This window comes from Saccostrea echinata, unplaced genomic scaffold (assembly GCF_033153115.1).
Source record: "Saccostrea echinata isolate AGI-Se365-2 ecotype Australia unplaced genomic scaffold, CSIRO_AGI_Sech_v1 ptg000025l, whole genome shotgun sequence".
Taxonomy (NCBI): Eukaryota; Metazoa; Mollusca; class Bivalvia; order Ostreida; family Ostreidae; genus Saccostrea; species Saccostrea echinata.
In genome coordinates, this window is record NW_026889774.1 from 10,848,422 (window position 1) to 10,866,182 (window position 17,761).

The 17,761-nt window shown below is 33.6% G+C and overlaps 1 protein-coding gene across 1 annotated transcript; it reads left to right on the forward strand.

Moving 5' to 3' along the window:
- The first annotated feature begins 7,109 nt into the window (after window positions 1-7,109).
- On the forward strand, window positions 7,110-16,872 carry LOC133192888 (uncharacterized). Its single transcript, XM_061328894.1, has 6 exons — window positions 7,110-7,157; window positions 12,764-12,802; window positions 13,874-14,446; window positions 14,677-15,079; window positions 15,335-15,364; window positions 16,830-16,872. Exons 1-6 carry the CDS (start codon window positions 7,118-7,120, stop codon window positions 16,870-16,872), a joined length of 1,128 nt encoding a protein of 375 aa, XP_061184878.1. The 5' UTR covers window positions 7,110-7,117.
- Window positions 16,873-17,761: the final 889 nt, after the last annotated feature.

The following is a 17,761-nucleotide window of genomic DNA, read 5'->3' on the forward strand; positions in this document are numbered from 1 at the left end:
CTTCTCAAGATATCGCACAGAAATAAAGTGTTTAAACATACTGAATTTATGAATTCATGACCTTGACCTTTGACCTTAAAATCAATGGGAGTCTTCCCTAGGCCACAGGGATTTTTTATGCAAAATTTCATTGCAAAGGTTATAAGGCTTCTCGAGACATCAGGCCGAAACTAAAGTGTTACAGAAAGACAGACTGACGGACAGATGGATGGTCAGACAGACCCAAATCAATACCCTCCACTTTCAGTGAAAGCAGGGGACAAAAGGGCAATTTTTATATACCATTGTGACCTTGAACTTTGACCTTCTGTCCGTATTTACCAATTCAGGTGATGCTACATGTAGTTATTGTCCATCAGAACTGTAATTTTGTTTATTCATGCTGTTTAAAACAAAAGTATTAGCTGGGACACAGAAAAAAATGTGCTCAGTTTCCTTAAATTTCTATCTAAATCGAGCCATTTTGACCTTGACCTTTGACCTTTTGTCATGAAAATTGATTTTTCTCTTTGTTTTTGCTATTGTGTACCACATAACTAAATTTGGTTTCAATCCATCCTAAAATACTCAGGTATTTATATGGAAACTGATTGTAGATACCTATTGCCCTTGTCTGGAATTCTTTTAAAAAAGCATAAGTTTGTAACCATGGTAACATGAAAACAAAATGTGAATACCAAGTGTTTCTTTGCAGTTTATATTAGAACTATATATGGACTTTCAAACCAATGTATCTATTTTTACCCATATGTCCGCAAAATTTTATACCAGGCTTTTCAAAAGAGCCTAAAATCTAAAATTTTTCCATAGAAAAATCCTAACTGAAAACGAGCGATATTTTTTCTATTAGGTAAAGTTACTCAAATACTAGAAATTATCTAAAAAACTATAAAAATGATGTATTTTGGCAAAAAGATGAAGTCCTGTAAATATCTTGTTGTATTAAAGACTTTTGATTAGTCAAAAAGGGTCATTTTTCATCAAAATTTAGCTTTTTTAAGGCCATGAAAAATGTATGTTGGTTGCCATGGTAACCATGGACCATAGCAACCATTTTATTATGAATTTTAGTTTCATACGTCAATATAGGAATGTGTGCCAAGTTTCATAAAAATCTAAGACCTAGCGTGCCACACTCCCTATATAAGAGTTTAAATGCTTACAGAGAATGGCTATTAATAATCTGTTATAACAAATTACTTATCTGTTATTTAAGGAATCACTGTCTAGTTAGTAGAGTATGCCAGGGCATCAACGATAGTTGTGTGGGATAATTTGCATAACGGCCCGTTATGCATATTAAATTATCCCACGTTTCCAACTATCGTTGATGTCCCTGGCATACTCTACTAACTAGACAGTGATTCCTTATATTTCCATTTTGTTGTGGAATAAAATTGTAAATTTGGATTTTAAAAAATGTAGACAGATTTAAATTACACTAGGCCTCCCATGTTAATAGTCCCCGCCCACTGACGTCAAACACAAAGACAGCCGCACAAGATTTACATGCATATTAGCCTCAGCGTCAGATACAAAGACAGACGCACGAGAATTACATGCATATTAGGCCTTCTTAGCTCCCGACCTTTCGCTTGGCGAAATTTACATTCAGGTAGAATGATCAAGAAATCAACTCAACTAACTTTCAAAGAGTTATCACAGAGAAAACAAATAGAAATGGAAATATAACAATTTATCAATGAAATATGTGGAGTTAAATTCGTTAAAACAAATTACTAAAAGGTACTACAGCGGCCCTAATACACTTCCATACAATTAACATCTTTGTGGTAAGAATGTGTAAGTATGAGGTTAAAGCAAATCAAAACAGCGCTTTCTTTTTCAAAGCTTATTTATCACATGTACTATCATTATTTTCGACCCCAGCCTCTGTCCTCTTGACGAAAAAAACTGAACTATCTTTCAGCACTCTAAACTTTGCCCACAACATCACTGACATTGAACTGACGAGTTCATCTAGGAGGCAATATGGGATAAAAGCCAAATGGTAACTGATTCACAAACGCAATGAGAAATGGAAGTACATTTTACGGATACGGAATGTTCTTGTGAGTCGCCTACGTGGCGCAGTGATTAGACCGTGCGTTTGCTGTAGAGTCGCGGAGTAAGGAGTTGATCCTTGTGTCGCGGGTGCGAATCCAACTGCGATACGTGGAGACCGGTCTTTTGAATGAGGCAGTATAAACTGAGATCCCGTGTCGCAGTAGGCGCTGGCAGGAAAAAGATCCCTCAATGCTCAAAGGCCCTAAGTGCCGAGTACAGGTCTAACTTTGCAACAAGTGGTGGCGTCTCAATATGAGTGAAACAAACAAAAAACAAACAAATCTCATTCACTCGTCATCTCGTTGTTTACTGATAACGTCACTGAAAAGGGGAGATACTCTAAATTTAACCGCAAATAATGCCAAATTGGTAGGGAGATTGTGAATTAAACGCGAAAATAGAGCTCGCATTTTTCTTTAAATCTAGTTGACATAACGTTTTTTCGCCATGTTGCCTTCCAAAGTTTGCAACTCGGCCGCCCTAAGAAATATTGAAAGCAGCCACGTGACGTCTGTTTTCCAACGACAGAGCGTCATTTTAGTCGGAGGCAAAACAAATCGAAGTCCCGTGTCGCAGTAGGTGCTGGCGCGAAAAAGATCCTTCAATGCTCAAAGGTCCAAGGTACCGAGTACAGGCCTCCACCGGCAAGTGGTGGCATATCAATATGAGTGAAAAATTCTCGAAGGAACGTTAAACAAACAAACAAACTTTGTTGAGAGGGATATGAAAAGTTGAAATATGATGAGCTGACGTACATTTATAACTTAATCTGAATAATCCAGAGGACTTACGTATTGTTCAATTTCTAGAGGTCAATGTTCATGGGGAACTTTTCAAAATATTTGACTAGTTCGTGGTAATATAATATAATTTGGCGGATGGCTCCTGTATAAAACAATATACGAAAATAATTGATGAAGTTTCGAGGGGGATATATATTAGTTGGTAAGGGTGACCCACGAAATCCACGAACATTGATACCCCACAAACAAAGATGATTCCACCGTATCTTTTGGGGAATTTTTTTTCGCCCACTTTGAGTTTTCACTTGAAATATTTAGTCTACAGTGTAGTTTCATGTGTTAATGACTTTCTTATAGGGTTTTTAACTTATTACTTTTTATATTGTTAGTTTTATTGGAACTGGGTGCTTAGGACATAGCGTACCCAGAGAAAAAAAATTATAGTTAAAATATTTTAAATATTTCAATTTTACAGTGGCACGTATTTTTTTTTAATTCGTGGCCACGAAATAAATTATTTTGCTCTGACATTTTTACATTTATATACATTTTATAGGGATCATTTTTCAAACATTAAAGTTTGCAATTTATGAAATTCAAAACTATCTATCACAATTGTTTTTGATTCATTAAATTATATACTCGTTAGGTTATAAATTAATAAATAGTTTGAAATATTATTGATGTATAGTTTTTGCCGCGGTGATTCATATACATTTATTATGATAGATACATCTTGAAATACTGTAACTTTGATGCATATGATATATTGATATGATGTTAAATTCAACAATATGTTTTAGGTAGCAAAGTTCTAGTATTTGAAACGTGTATTGATGATTTATATTTGTTTACAAAACTGATTTGTTCACAGTGGTTATAAAGCTATTAATGATGTCTAATATGATTTTATTCACTAGATTTTTTTTATCAGATTAGTATATATTTATATCAACCAAAAACTTTTTTTTTGCTTGGGTAGAATACTAAGAGTTCTAAATGTTAATATGAAAAACGCATTGTGCGTATAATGCATCAAGGAAAACATTTTTATTGTTGCAATTTCTTTATGACTTTTTGACTGACGTAAATTAAAACGCACGAAGTTTGAAAGACAGTGCTGAACATTTCATAGCACACACAATGTCTACTAAGAAAAATTGATGGCCACAAATTAGTAAAAAAAAATCTCGTACCATATCCTATATACCAACCACCGTACAATTTATATATTTTTGATGCATTTTATTTCGTCTTATATCGGCTACAAAAATCCTTTTTTTCGGTTGTGCTACAAAAATTCTTTTTTTTTTTTAGGGTTGTATTTGCAGAAAAACACCCTAGCTAACTTTCATCTTACAGAAAGGAATCATTATTGTTGATAAAAATTTTAAAAACAATCATTGAATTGGTATCTTCGTGATATTTACCAATCAAGTTCTTGAAATAACAATGAGAATTTGAACTGTCAGATGATGACACAGTTACCCAAATGGAGAGTTTCTGTCTTATTTTGAAAGGTCACTAAAATCGTAATCCACGTATGTTCTCGTTGAATTCAAGGTAACGCATGTTAATAATATTTTCACTTAATTTATTTCATGTTTTACTGGAAGTAAGTAATGAGAATAGTGTAAATTTCAGTAGATTCTTGTGTTAATTACGTTATATTCGACATGGCTTGTCTGATGTCACTAAACATCTGTGTGAAATATACATTGTGTACAAGGAAGAGGTTGCCCTCACGATTTTAGCACATCAAGTCGTCATTTTTTTCACTTTGACCACTGAATCGTTAGTAAGATCGCCATGACCTGGTAAAAAGTGGAAGTCGTCTTGGCTATTTGTTCACTGGCCGTGACCCTTCAAAGTCAGTGGTAGAACATAAGACATTTTTCATTATTCAACAAGATGAAAACCCTTGGAACGTCGTGATAAATAATAATTAGGGGTTTAAACCGAGGGATATGGCTCACATTGGTAGTTTTTTTTAAGGGGGGGGGGGGGTGCTCTTCTATTGCAGTTTATATTATTTGCATTTAACTTGCAAGTAACTTATTAAAATCATATACCACGACACCCCCCCCCAAAAAAAAAAATAAGAATGACAATAATACCTCACTTTATCTTAATGTAAATGCTAATAATATAGCTACTAACTTTAGTTAGACTGAGTAACTAACCCACCCCACCCCCTGGAATTCTGGATATTTGTAAAGGTAAAAAGGACTTTCAAATTTTAACGATGTTACGTAGTTATTTTTACAGACTAACATGTTTTGTTATTCAGGGATCCTTTTACGTTTGAATGTGTGTGGTCATTTGACGATAAAATTCCGTTAAATATCTTAGAATGCGTAGTAAAGACCATGTTAAAACATTGTTAACAACAATGTACTACAGTAGCTACATATAACCTTTGGCAATAAAATACGCATCTGTTTTGACATCCCCGGAATTCATTCAAGTGGACTTGGTTATAAAAATATCAAATTGTAGTCGGGACCCTGGTTCATTAGGATAACTTATTAATTAATTGCAGTCAAATGACAGCACAGTATAGCTGTCTCCGGGTTAAGTAAGTAAGGAAATAAAAAGAACATTAGACTTCCAGGAGTCTACTTTTTTCCTCCTTACAGCGTTTTTCAATAAAAGAAAGTAGCAATACTAAAAGTATGCACAAAATATTCCACAGTTACACACTTAATTTAACAGAAAGATATTTTTCATGTACATGTGTATTTAGAAGTCGTGGAGTAATGATAGGGGTGGGTGGGGGTAAGTTGTCTATCGAATTTCTTGGAGTCTTTTTACAGAAGCTTGTGACCCCGTCAATTGAAAAAAGTAACTTTTTATCTAATTTATTTAGAAAGATTCAAATATAAGTATCTCAAATAATTCATTGGCTTCATGTTTTTAAAAGGAATCCTAAATTTACGATGTAAATCAACAGAGTCATTGGAAGACCTTCGATGCCAATAGTTAAATTAAGGCCCTACGACTTATTTATTTGAAAAAATCCCTTTTACACCTGAAAAAAAATCATTAAAGATTGGCATGCATAAATAATATATGCGTGTAAACTATCACTGATGTAATAAAATAGATAAATAATAGCTAATCAATTGGCACTTGTTTGTGACCACGTTCTGAACTTGCATATCAAGTACATGTACTTGTTATAATATCACTAAAGCATATTTATCGAATATATCATGTATTGAATGATTCAGGATAGTCTTTAAGTATACAGTCATATTGTAAACTTTAATTTTATCGATTGTTAGAAAATCAAAATCCACAATGCAACAACTTCCAACCTTTGTTGATACCTTCCAAAATAATTTTTAAAAATGACAAAAGGAAAAAAAAACTGTGTGCTTAGTTTTCCTTTCATAGATTTTTCACCTATTTACATTTTGAAACAGAATCTTTTTTATTCTGCAACTTACACATATATGTGAAATCACAAATAAAAGAAAAATCATATCTTCTATATAAATAAATAGTATTACTTATGCTAATTTACATCTTTATGTTTATACTAATTTCCAACTTATAAAAAAAGGTGTTTTTATTTAATTTGATAATGAATAACACTCTGGTTCTTTCCTGAACATTAAATAAATAAAACACTTTTTCAGTTGAAAATTAATATTATCTAGAGTGATCATAAGTAATCATGATTATACGATGGAAACGTAATCAGATGTAATCCATTACTTTAAAAAATGGCTGTAATCATTTTGTAATCGATAAATTTTAAGATCCAAAGTAATTGTAATTTAAACGATTACATTTGAAAGTAATTGACTCCATCCCTGCATTATATATACCCCTACAATATTTACTAATGTGCTTATCATGTAAAATCCAAAAAGGGGGGAATGAATGACTACAATGCACAATTCATTTTATGACTCACTAACACGTTGATTTGCTTTATTACAATAAACAAAAGAATTCATGAAAAATTCTTTCTTCTTTTTTTTTCTTCTCTAAGAATAAATGACCAAAAACATTTTTTATATAAGCCAATTGTGTATTCAGTAATAAACGGAAATCGTAGAGATCAGATGACAGTTATATTGGACGTTTATACATGGTTATTTTGATGGTGACATCTGACATGGTATCGTAGCACTGTCATTGCCACCGCGTGCGAAGGGACGTGTAGTCGTTCCCAACGAAAAAGTAAGTCCAGCAGCGGTTGACAATCCGGAAATTTCAAAATTTCTGTTATAGGTTTTATTTTCGCCGTAAACGCACTGCATGCTGGAACATTAAATGAACATATTTCGACGAAAATGAGGAATATCACAAAAGGACTTTTATTATTATTTTTTGGTGAGTTTTTATTTTTCATTTTAAATAATTTTTTTTCATTTGCGTTACCTTTATTTGCTGAAATCATGATTTATTTTCAGATAGGTAAATCGAAAATCTTTGATTTCTTACATTAGATACAGCTTAGAAGGAAATCTTATTATTTTGTGTAAATTCAAAACATTTATTAATAATGTCATTTTGATTGTCAACACACATTTCTTTAAATAAGATATTCAATTTATCATTCTGTTTTAGCAAAAAAATTATTCGTTTTCATTGTTAACTGTCAGTGAAGTTACATAATTACAAATGAAACAAGTCTAAAAAAAAAAAATAATAATAGTAATAACGAAAACTAAAAAGCTTATTCTTAAATGAAAAAAAAATCACTATAGGATATTTATTTTATTCAGAAACATTATGTATACACCAAGAACATTTTCTACTTATAATTTTGAGAACTTTCATTGTAAGCAATATCAGATTAGTAGGTCTGACATGAAAGGAATCATTTCTAAGAAATATTCTAGAATTTGTTCATTTTATCTAAACTTAGAAATGACATAGATAATTCAAGGAAATTAAATTTCAAGAATACTAAAACTAAAGATATTGTTTTTCAAACATGTCGCTGTAAATGTGAAAGGAAAAATTTTCAAAAATGATTTTTAAATTTTTAAACTATATATGTATCTTGGATGAAAATCCATAACCTACATGTGTGGACTTCTGGAACTAGTTCATTAACTGAACAAGAGGATTTAATATTCGAGGTTTTAGGTAAAATAAGCTATAATTGCACTTATGATGTGAATATGTACATATATAATACATATTTGTAATTCTGTTTTCTAGTAAAAATAGCAAGTTCGTATGTCGATGTTTTTGTTTGTACCTTTTAATTGTATTTGTTTTTGCCGAAAGTTATGTAACCTCTTTTATCTTATGATACACATTAACACTAATTAATTATTCTTACATGGTATATTTTCTGCATTATCTATTAATGGTGTGCAGAGCGGGCGGACATCTAATTTATTGTCTCTCATTTATGGGGTTTTGACCATAAAAGTAAGGTGTTAATTGTCAGGAAATGGTAAATAGATAAGTCAACGTGTCATCAAATAATTTCCCGTAGAAGGGAATTCGTTTTCAAATCGTTTACATTTTTTAAACGTTGTTTATAAATCAAGTATGTGATATATCTTTCTTAATCGAATTTTTACGACTTTTGTCCAAATGTCAAGATAGGTTCTATTTTTAGACTCTGATTAATGGAAAACTTGTGCAGGTAAAACGTACGTGTGTCGTTTATTAATTTTTAATACGAGTTGAAAGGGATTACAGGTCAATAATAATGATCTACTTCCGTTTTAAAATATAATGGTACGGAATACTACGGACCTTTTCATTTCAAATGACGATTTACTTATATTAAAATAAGCTTTAAATTTTGTGATTCACTTCAGCATTTTCTTTAAATTAGACTCAAAGATAACAAACATTAATAGGTTTGGGTTTTTTTAGAGTAAAAATTTCATCATACCAATTTTGAGAAAAACAATCAAAATTTTAAAATATTTATAGATGATAAAAAGATAATACTCTTTATATTAAATCTAGGAATGTTGGGGTCAAAAAATACTCTCTATTGCCTCAATAACAAATACATGTGACTTATACAATTAATTCTTAATACTTAATTCTTAACCCACTGCATATACTTTACCACCCACCCCCCTCCCCCTTTATCACACCCACCCCAAATAGAGATTCTCGTCTGATGACAATTTTAAACTCTGATTTTCGGATGATTTTAAAGTGTGTATCCTGAAAGGCTGTTTTAACTTAGTATTTGTTTCATGATTATCCGTTTCCTTGCGGAACTTGAGAAAATTGCTCATTGTTGAGTTTCATTGAATACTCTGCTTTGTCATTTTCACGTCTGCTCCCTTACAAGGTGTGACGGTACATGTATGTTTCGTACATATCGCCAGCTACAATACTGGCGACAATATGCTCCTACCCTCACTGAACATATATTGTCGTCCATGGACGCATATTGTCGCCGGATGAAAAAAAACATACATGTAAATATTGTCGCTGGCGACATTATGTGCCTACCCTCACTGCACATATTGTTGCCGCACAGTTGGGTTTCTTAGGATTTTTGTTGTAGTTTTGGGTATGTTATTGGTGTGTAAATCATGCCCGCAGATATGACTTTTAGAATATTTCATGAAGCGCAGTTGTGACGTTTTATATTTTCGTCCTGTACATTATGTCGCCGGCGACAACGTACATACCCTCACTGCACATATTTTCATCCGTCGGTACATATTGTCGCAGGCTGAACATTTAAACATGTACATATTGTCGCTGGCGTCAGTAAACTTTTCACATTTTCGACTTCTTCCCAAGAACTGCTCGGTCAATTTCAACCAAACTTGCCATAAAGTATCCTTCGAGAAAGGGAACTCAAATTTGTTCAAATGAAGGGCCATGCCCTCTCTCATTCTCAAGGGGAGATAATTAAGAAAATTTACTGACATCTTTTATAAGTCTTTTTCTCAAGAATCACTTTGCCGGAAAAGTTGAAACTTAAGTAAAAGCTTCATTATAAAGTGTAGATTCAATTTTGTTCAAATCATGACCCCCGGGGTAGGTTAGGACTACAATAGTTGAAGTTTTACATAAGAATATTTAGGAAAAAATCTTTCAAAATCTTCTTCTCAAGAACCATTGGGCCAGAAGAGTTGATACTTAAGTGAAACCTTCATTACATAGTGTACATTTAAATTTGTTCAAATCATGACCCCTATCGGTAGGGTGGGGCCACAATGGACGATCAAAGTTTTACATTGGAATACATGTACATACGAGAAATCTTTTAAAAAAAATTTCTCGAGAACAGCAAGCCCATGATTAGTCATATTTATATGGAAGTATCCTCAGGTAGTGTAGATTCAAGTTAGTTCAAACCATTACCTCCTGGGCTAGGTTGGGGCTACAATGGGAGATCAAAGTTTTACATAAAAAAATATAGGAAATTCTTTAAAAATCTCAAGAACATTAAAGCAATGATTAGTCATATTTATATGGAAACATTGTCCGGTATTGTCACGCGACATGTACTGATGGACGACAATATGAGTATTTAGGGTAGGTACAGTACGTATTGTCGCCGGCGACAATATGAACAGGACAACAATATGTCATAATCGTCATAATCGTGCTGCATGAAATAGCCTACGAGACACATCAGTGTGATTTACACACCAATTACATTCACAAAACTACAAAAATATCTTTAAGCAACAATATCTGTGGGGCGACAATACTGTATAGTGAGGATAGGCACATAATGTTGCCAGCAACAATATGTGTAACTTTTCAGCCGGCGACAATATGACGATATGTGCAGTGACGGTAGGTACATATTGTCGACAATTTTACGACAATCAAACGACAATAATTATGTAAACCGTCACAAGACCCCAGTAAGTATTCCTCACAACAATGTATTGGCGACAAAATTTGCAAATGTTCATAGTATATATTGTTGCCGACGACAATATATGCCGATGTGTGACTGTACATTTGTCGTCCATTCTGCAGGAGGAAAAAAGGCTCGTCTCGGTACATATTGTCGTCGGTGACAATATGTACCGATGGACGGAAGTATGTGCAGTGAGAGTAGGTACATATCGTCGCTGACGACAATATGTACCGTCACACACCTGCTCTTATGACGTCGTCACCAAACAACTATTGTGATTAGCAGGTACCATGATAAGTAATTTAAAGGGAAAATGGTTTGAACTATGATGATAGAAGCTGTTGTAAAGATACTTTATCTGTCGTTATTGAAAATTTCTAGTATGAAGCCAAACTTAGCAAAGGTAAAATATTAAGGAAGAAAAAAACATATGGATAACATGAGGTAATAAATCTTGTGATTTTCGACCCGTTTTCATCTTAAAATAAATCAAAAACTTTTTGTGACAAGGTCTAGACGTTGAAATAGAGAATTCCATTAAAAACAAAGCTGGTAAAACGTTAATTCTATTATTTCATTATCCCTTGACATAAATTGCTGAATGAACAAGATACAAACACACGATTAGCAATTAAGAAGGAGGACAAAACATGTCGAACATAGCATCCCTGAGTTATAAGATAGCTGTCTGACCCCATTCCATATGAACACTACATTCACGAGACAAAAAAAAACAAGTGGCTTTTCTTTTACCTCTGCCCAGGTTTGGCTAATATGTAACAAAAGGCAATACTCAGTAAGCTGAATTATTACACTTTGCGTTGAGATCAACGCAAATTTAATAAGATTATCCATATTGATTTTTGGTCGTCTGTTCAACAATCCAATCTGTCTGTCGGCAAAATGAATTTTGATAAACCTCTTTGTACATTGAGGAAATCAAAACGGAACTTGGTAAAAAAAAATTGAATGTTAGAACCAGGGAATGGAAATAAGAATAAGTGAAAACTATTATTCTGGCATATTTGCCTTTATTTGCAATTCAGTATCAGTAAGGGGATTAGTATATCATTTAATAATTGTGTCAATTTAAATCAAATAAACAAAACAAAAAAAAAACCCCAAATTTTACTTTTTTAATGATAGGATACGTAAGTGCAAATGGGTGATAAAAAGGCAATATTCAACATCAAAAGTGGCATGGTTACGACAGTTTCATATTGTTTTCCTTATGAACGTCAAAAGTGACATGGTACCCCCCGTTTTATTGTTTTCCTTATGAACATCAAAAGTGACATGGTACCCAAACTTTCTTATTGTTTCCCTAATGAACAACTAAAGTGACATGGTACCCACATTTTCTTATTGTTTTCCTAATGAACAACTAAAGTGACATGGTACCCAAACTTTCTTATTGTTTCCCTAATGAACAACTAAAGTGACATGGTACCCACATTTTCTTATTGTTTTCCTAATGAACAACTAAAGTGACATGGTACCCACAGTTTCTTATTGTTTTCCTAATGAACAACTAAAGTGACATGGTACCCACACTTTCTTATTGTTTCCCTAATGAACAACTAAAGTGACATGGTACCCACACTTTCTTATTGTTTCCCTAATGAACAACCAAAGTGACATGGTACCCACACTTTCTTATTGTTTTCCTAATGAACAAATAAAGTGACATGGTACCCACACTTTCTTATTGTTTCCCTAATGAACAACTAAAGTGACATGGTACCCACACTTTCTTATTGTTTCCCTAATGAACAACTAAAGTGACATGGTACCCACACTTTCTTATTGTTTCCCTTATGAACATCTAAAGTGACATGGTACCCACATTTTCTTATTGTTTCCCTAATGAACAACTAAAGTGACATGGTACCCACAGTTTCTTATTGTTTCCCTTATGAACATCTAAAGTGACATGGTACCCACATTTTCTTATTGTTTCCCTAATGAACAACTAAAGTGACATGGTACCCACAGTTTCTTATTGTTTTCCTTATGAACATCTAAAGTGACATGGTACCCACAGTTTCTTATTGTTTCCCTAATGAACAACTAAAGTGGCATGGTACCCACAGTTTCTTATTGCTTTTCCTCTGATTTTTTGTAGATGTCCTGTTTGTTGTCCTTGAGGCACAGACGGCTCATGGTAAGTCAGACATATCTTGGGAATCGGTAACAATTTATTTTTGTGTTTTGTGTAGACAGCTTTTAATACGTTCTCACCCGAGTCTTATGTAGCTTATGTATATAGCAATATACTTGGATCCGATCCCATTGTACCTCAACACTCAGCAACATATGACGTCATTTTAAAATTCTTTTATAAACTATAAATTATTATTTTTAATGGAAGTTTTTTAGTGGCCAAATCGTTTTAGTGGACAAATTAGTTAAATATTTTTTTTAAAAAGAAGTAATTAGAGGTATAAAATCACCGTGGTGATCCTTGACGTCAGAGAACGCTGAGATTTGAGCTATCATGATTTTTAAATTCCATATCTGCATTTCGGTGGAGGATAAATATTCAGTTATTCCAAAGTATTAAATTACGTATTTTGATCCTATTATTTTTATTTACTGAGTGTAAATAATGCTCTTGTGCTTACTTTGCGGAATACGATTGCAGTTTGGCAGAACAATCTGACGTCACGTGATTTCTGGCATGCACTAACAATATTCCCTAATATGTAATGTAGAACGTAAAATAACTGCATGTATTAGTAGTGTTACCCCAACCCCTCGAAATTTATACAGAAATGCAGGTAATTAGGTGACTCTGTGATTCAGTTGACAATTGAATGACAGAGTTATCTAAAAATTTTAGATTCAACATCTGTGAAATAATTTCAATTTTTAGTCGAATCTGGCATGTTTTGAACCAGTATTAAGTAAGGAATACTAAAACTAATTGCGATGCCTAACTGAGTTGTAAGACTATGCTAAAGGGTTTGATTCGATATTTATCTCTTGAGATCGGACCAAGTGTTTCTAATCAAAAATGGATAAAGAAAATCTAACAAAATAACCTACTAAAACAAAATGCTGACCTTAAAAACAAGTAGAATACTCAAGGTTACAATTAATGTAGCACGAGGTATATCAACACTTTCTGCATTCAAAATCACGTGACGTGTATCAGAACTCAACAGCCAATCAGTGTCTGCCTTTCTGCAAACGTACTCGGCAGGAATTAAACTTTTACCTTTGCGGTTCAAAGGTCCCTATATGGCAGCACAATTTGGCGGAGGGTTCAACCAGCCTGTATACAACCAACCATACAATCAACAAGGTTACAACCAGCCATATAATCAACCATATAATCAACAATATAATCAACCATATAACCAACCATATAACCAACAGTACAACAACCCAGGGGGATACACTGCACCACCAGTACCTACAACTGTTGCTACCACTAGTACTACACCAGGTACAACGGTAGAGACGGAATTCGAACCCGAGGAAACCACTATTCCGGCAATCACGACCACCACAACGACGACGACAGCCAAACCAACACCAGCACCACCAAAACCGCGAAACAAAAGACCGCCACAGAATCGAGGTCGATTTTCGCAGAGACAAGAGCACCAACCAGAGCCAAGGCGGAACAACTGGATGGGGCCGTCAAGGAGATATCCGAATATGGGGCCACCACCAAGGCGACCTAATCAGAATTTTCGAAATCAGAAGCAACCACCTCGAAATTACATTCCCCCAAGTTTTCAGAGACCGCTTAAAGGGCAACAGAATTTCAATAAACCCCCTTCAAAACAACCTATTAGAGGTCAGCTTAAACTTATAATAAGGGATTGATAATAAATAACCATAACAAATAAAACGAATACACAGTACAATGCTTTTAAATTTTTAGACGATGTACAGACAGGGTATTATACACAGTCACATTTTTAAAAAGTTTTTCAGTGGAAAAGCAGGATTTAGCATGTTGAAAACAAAAGTTTATAAGCTTAGCTCACATAAAAATGTGTTAATCCCGTCTTCTGCATCCCATAGGTCAACAGTTCAGGAATAACGCTCCGCCAATGAAAAACCAGCCTGTGACATTTAACCAGCCTCCATATGGTGGTCCAGCATACAACTTCCAACAACAGACAAGAGTAAATACAAACCAGTATCCACCACCACAAGCCAGACCGCCGATGCAGGCTCCCATGCAACAGCAACCGAACAGACAGCCACTACCACCACAACAGGCAATGCAACAAAGGCAACCGTTCCAACAGCAACCGAGAATCACAAAAACTGCTAGCATTAACCAGAAACCCCCTGTATCACTTAACATACCACCCATAGGAACACCTGCACCCAAGACAGTGGGAGAATCATGTCCTACATATCGCTACACTGTAGATAATAACTTTGTCGAGTTCCACACAATACCCGGAAGCTGTAAAATGTGAGTAAAAACACATGTCGAGTGAAAGGAAATTGACACTGTTTTGAATTCATCCTTGTATATACCATAGCTGGGTTTCTTCATATTGAATTTTGATTTTGGGGTACTTTTGAGATGCAATATTGTAGTTTTACTGGTCTCTATTGATAAAATTGATAAAATTGGTTGTAAAAAGGTGTGGGGGCAGCATATTTTGTTTACAATGCCGAATACAATAAATCTGTCCTTAGTGCTAACTTGTTTCTTCTTTTTCAGACAAGTGATGTATCCACCAGGCGGTAATGGGTTCGTATTAAGATTTCTTCTTCTTAAATGCCTTTCATATTATAAACACAACTCAGAGGGGAGGTTATAAGTTCATGTTGTTTATAAACTAAGTATGTAGACCCATAGTTATTCATGATGTGTCGATTTCTCTGTGTTCGTTAAAACGAGGGGAAACTGTACTGCATATATACTAATTGCTAATTTTTATCCTTTATTATTTTAAACTTTTTAAAAAGATAAAAAGTAAAAATAACATTGTAAAATTGAATTCTGGGAGAAAATTGATTGTTCGGGACTAATTTAAAATCGACTGAATGTCACATTCTATATACGACTTCGGCTTCGATTACAGCTTCCTTTTTTTTTCGGAGAGTTCATTTTCGTTTTGCTTTAAAATCAAATATATATTTTTTCACTATAACCTTCTACAAATATTCAAAAAATTTCCCCTCCTCTTTAATATGAATGTTCCATTGAAGAATTTCAAAGCATGTATCAGATCATGACCTAAAAAAATCAAAGTACTAGAAATACTTGAAACATGCTTGAATTTAAGATTTGTATACAGACACCGAAGGTATGGATATGCACTAGTTAACAAAAATGTAAAAATAAAAAAAAATTCCAATAATAAGATGACTAGAGCTCACGATCCGTGTCCACGATTTGTCCAAAATAACCGTAGTAACATGATGAATAGCCGACATTTTTATGGCGTTGGTTACTTTCTCGCAGTAAATGAAACATATGCCGTCTCCATAAACGACGTTTGAACTGTTGTGCAAAGAGTACATTTTCGGAGATAAAAAACACATATAAGATGGCACGACAGTAGAGACGAAAATGTGAAGTGTTATGGTGGAATATTCTTCATTCCACAATAAGTATGAATAAATTAGCTACACATCTAAAGAATTGCCTGTTTTGCTTCTCTTGGTAGATCATGTAACAGACGAAAACAATAATTTAAAAGAGATTTCAAGCATTTAATGAGCTTATTTAGCTTGAAAAAAAATAACTTAAAGAACATGAAATAATCGATTTTAAAAGAGAAAAGTTCGTTTTTTTCTAGTGTTTATTTATTTATTGTTTTCTTTAAAAAGAATTTTTGAGTGTTTGAATTATGAAACTATAATGAGAACGGGGCTGAGACTAATGGGGGGAGGGGGGGTTAATGTTAATTATCTTTTCTTTCTGTATCGTTCTCTTATTTTAAAAAAATCAATATGAATATTCTATTTGTAATCTGGAAGGTAATAGATATCTCAAAACCTATTATCTTTGCTTTTTTCTTTCTGATTATATATTTCTCTCCTTAAAAATTCTTAAACAGCAAATTTTCATATACGAATCTTTATCAAAAATGAAGAGTTCGCTTATACTCGAATTACAGTCTGCCAAATCTGAAAACTCTTTTCTCCGAAAACGGGGAAGAAAGAAGCAAACGAACAAAGTACAATTTGATTACCTTATCTTTTTTCAGACCCCCAAAGGTACAGTTTCTTGCAAAAGTTCCACTGAAGTAAAATCAGAAGGATATGAAAAATCAAATCATGGAGGCAACTTGTTGAATGGTCATAGGATTTCATTATCTATATATACAGGATTATATATACATTTTCAAGGAAACCTATTTCCGCTGCATGATGGTGGTAACATTTCAAAGAATATTGAGTAACATACACCACGGTAAAGTCGGCATCCGAAAGAGACTTTTCATTCTGTATGTGCAAATGACGTGAATGACAGTGTGTGTCGTGAGTGTAGGTCCAATCATTTTCATCTTCACCCAGTTCCTGTTTATTCGTATTATTTCCCCTTCCGGGAAGAATCTATTATTGAATGCGTTTTCTGAGAGTATGGATATTCTTAATAACTCAACTAATACAAGTTGAAGTAATTTTTACGTTACAAATTAAAAAAAAAAGTCTTGACTTCATCATGCTTTTTTATTGCCATAAATGATATAAAACATTTATCAAATATTCGTACTCTATGCCAAATAAATTATGTATGTTTTTGTTATATATTGTGTCATTCTTTTTTCCCGCGATCATCACATTTTATCGTCGCAAGCCACGGGTGTTGTGTCCATTCAATTTCCGCAAACAGATTGGACACAAAACCCGTGGCTTGCGACAATGACTAGTAATTGAAAATTAATTGTCATTTAATTAGTTTTTGAAAATCGTTTTGTTTTATTAGTCAGTATGTTTTACTAATGATACAAATTATGCCATGTGATGTATACACGTATTATAAAGTCTTCTTACGCGATATATAGGCCCAAGTGGGGTGTTTGTCTTTAATAATTATAAACACGTCACTCATGGTAAATAAACACTACATCCTTTATGGATAGTAGCGTCATCTACTGATTTTAGAAAAAAAAAATTCTTATAGAAAAATAAAGTT

Bases quoted from the DNA above. Each gene is read 5' to 3' on its own strand.
- LOC133192888 (XM_061328894.1), top strand. From the start codon at position 7,118: ATGAGGAATATCACAAAAGGACTTTTATTATTATTTTTTG. The intron at 7,158-12,763 runs GTGAGTTTTTAT...GATTTTTTGTAG, and splicing joins ACTTTTATTATTATTTTTTG to ATGTCCTGTTTGTTGTCCTT. The intron at 14,447-14,676 runs GTCAGCTTAAAC...TGCATCCCATAG, and splicing joins TTCAAAACAACCTATTAGAG to GTCAACAGTTCAGGAATAAC.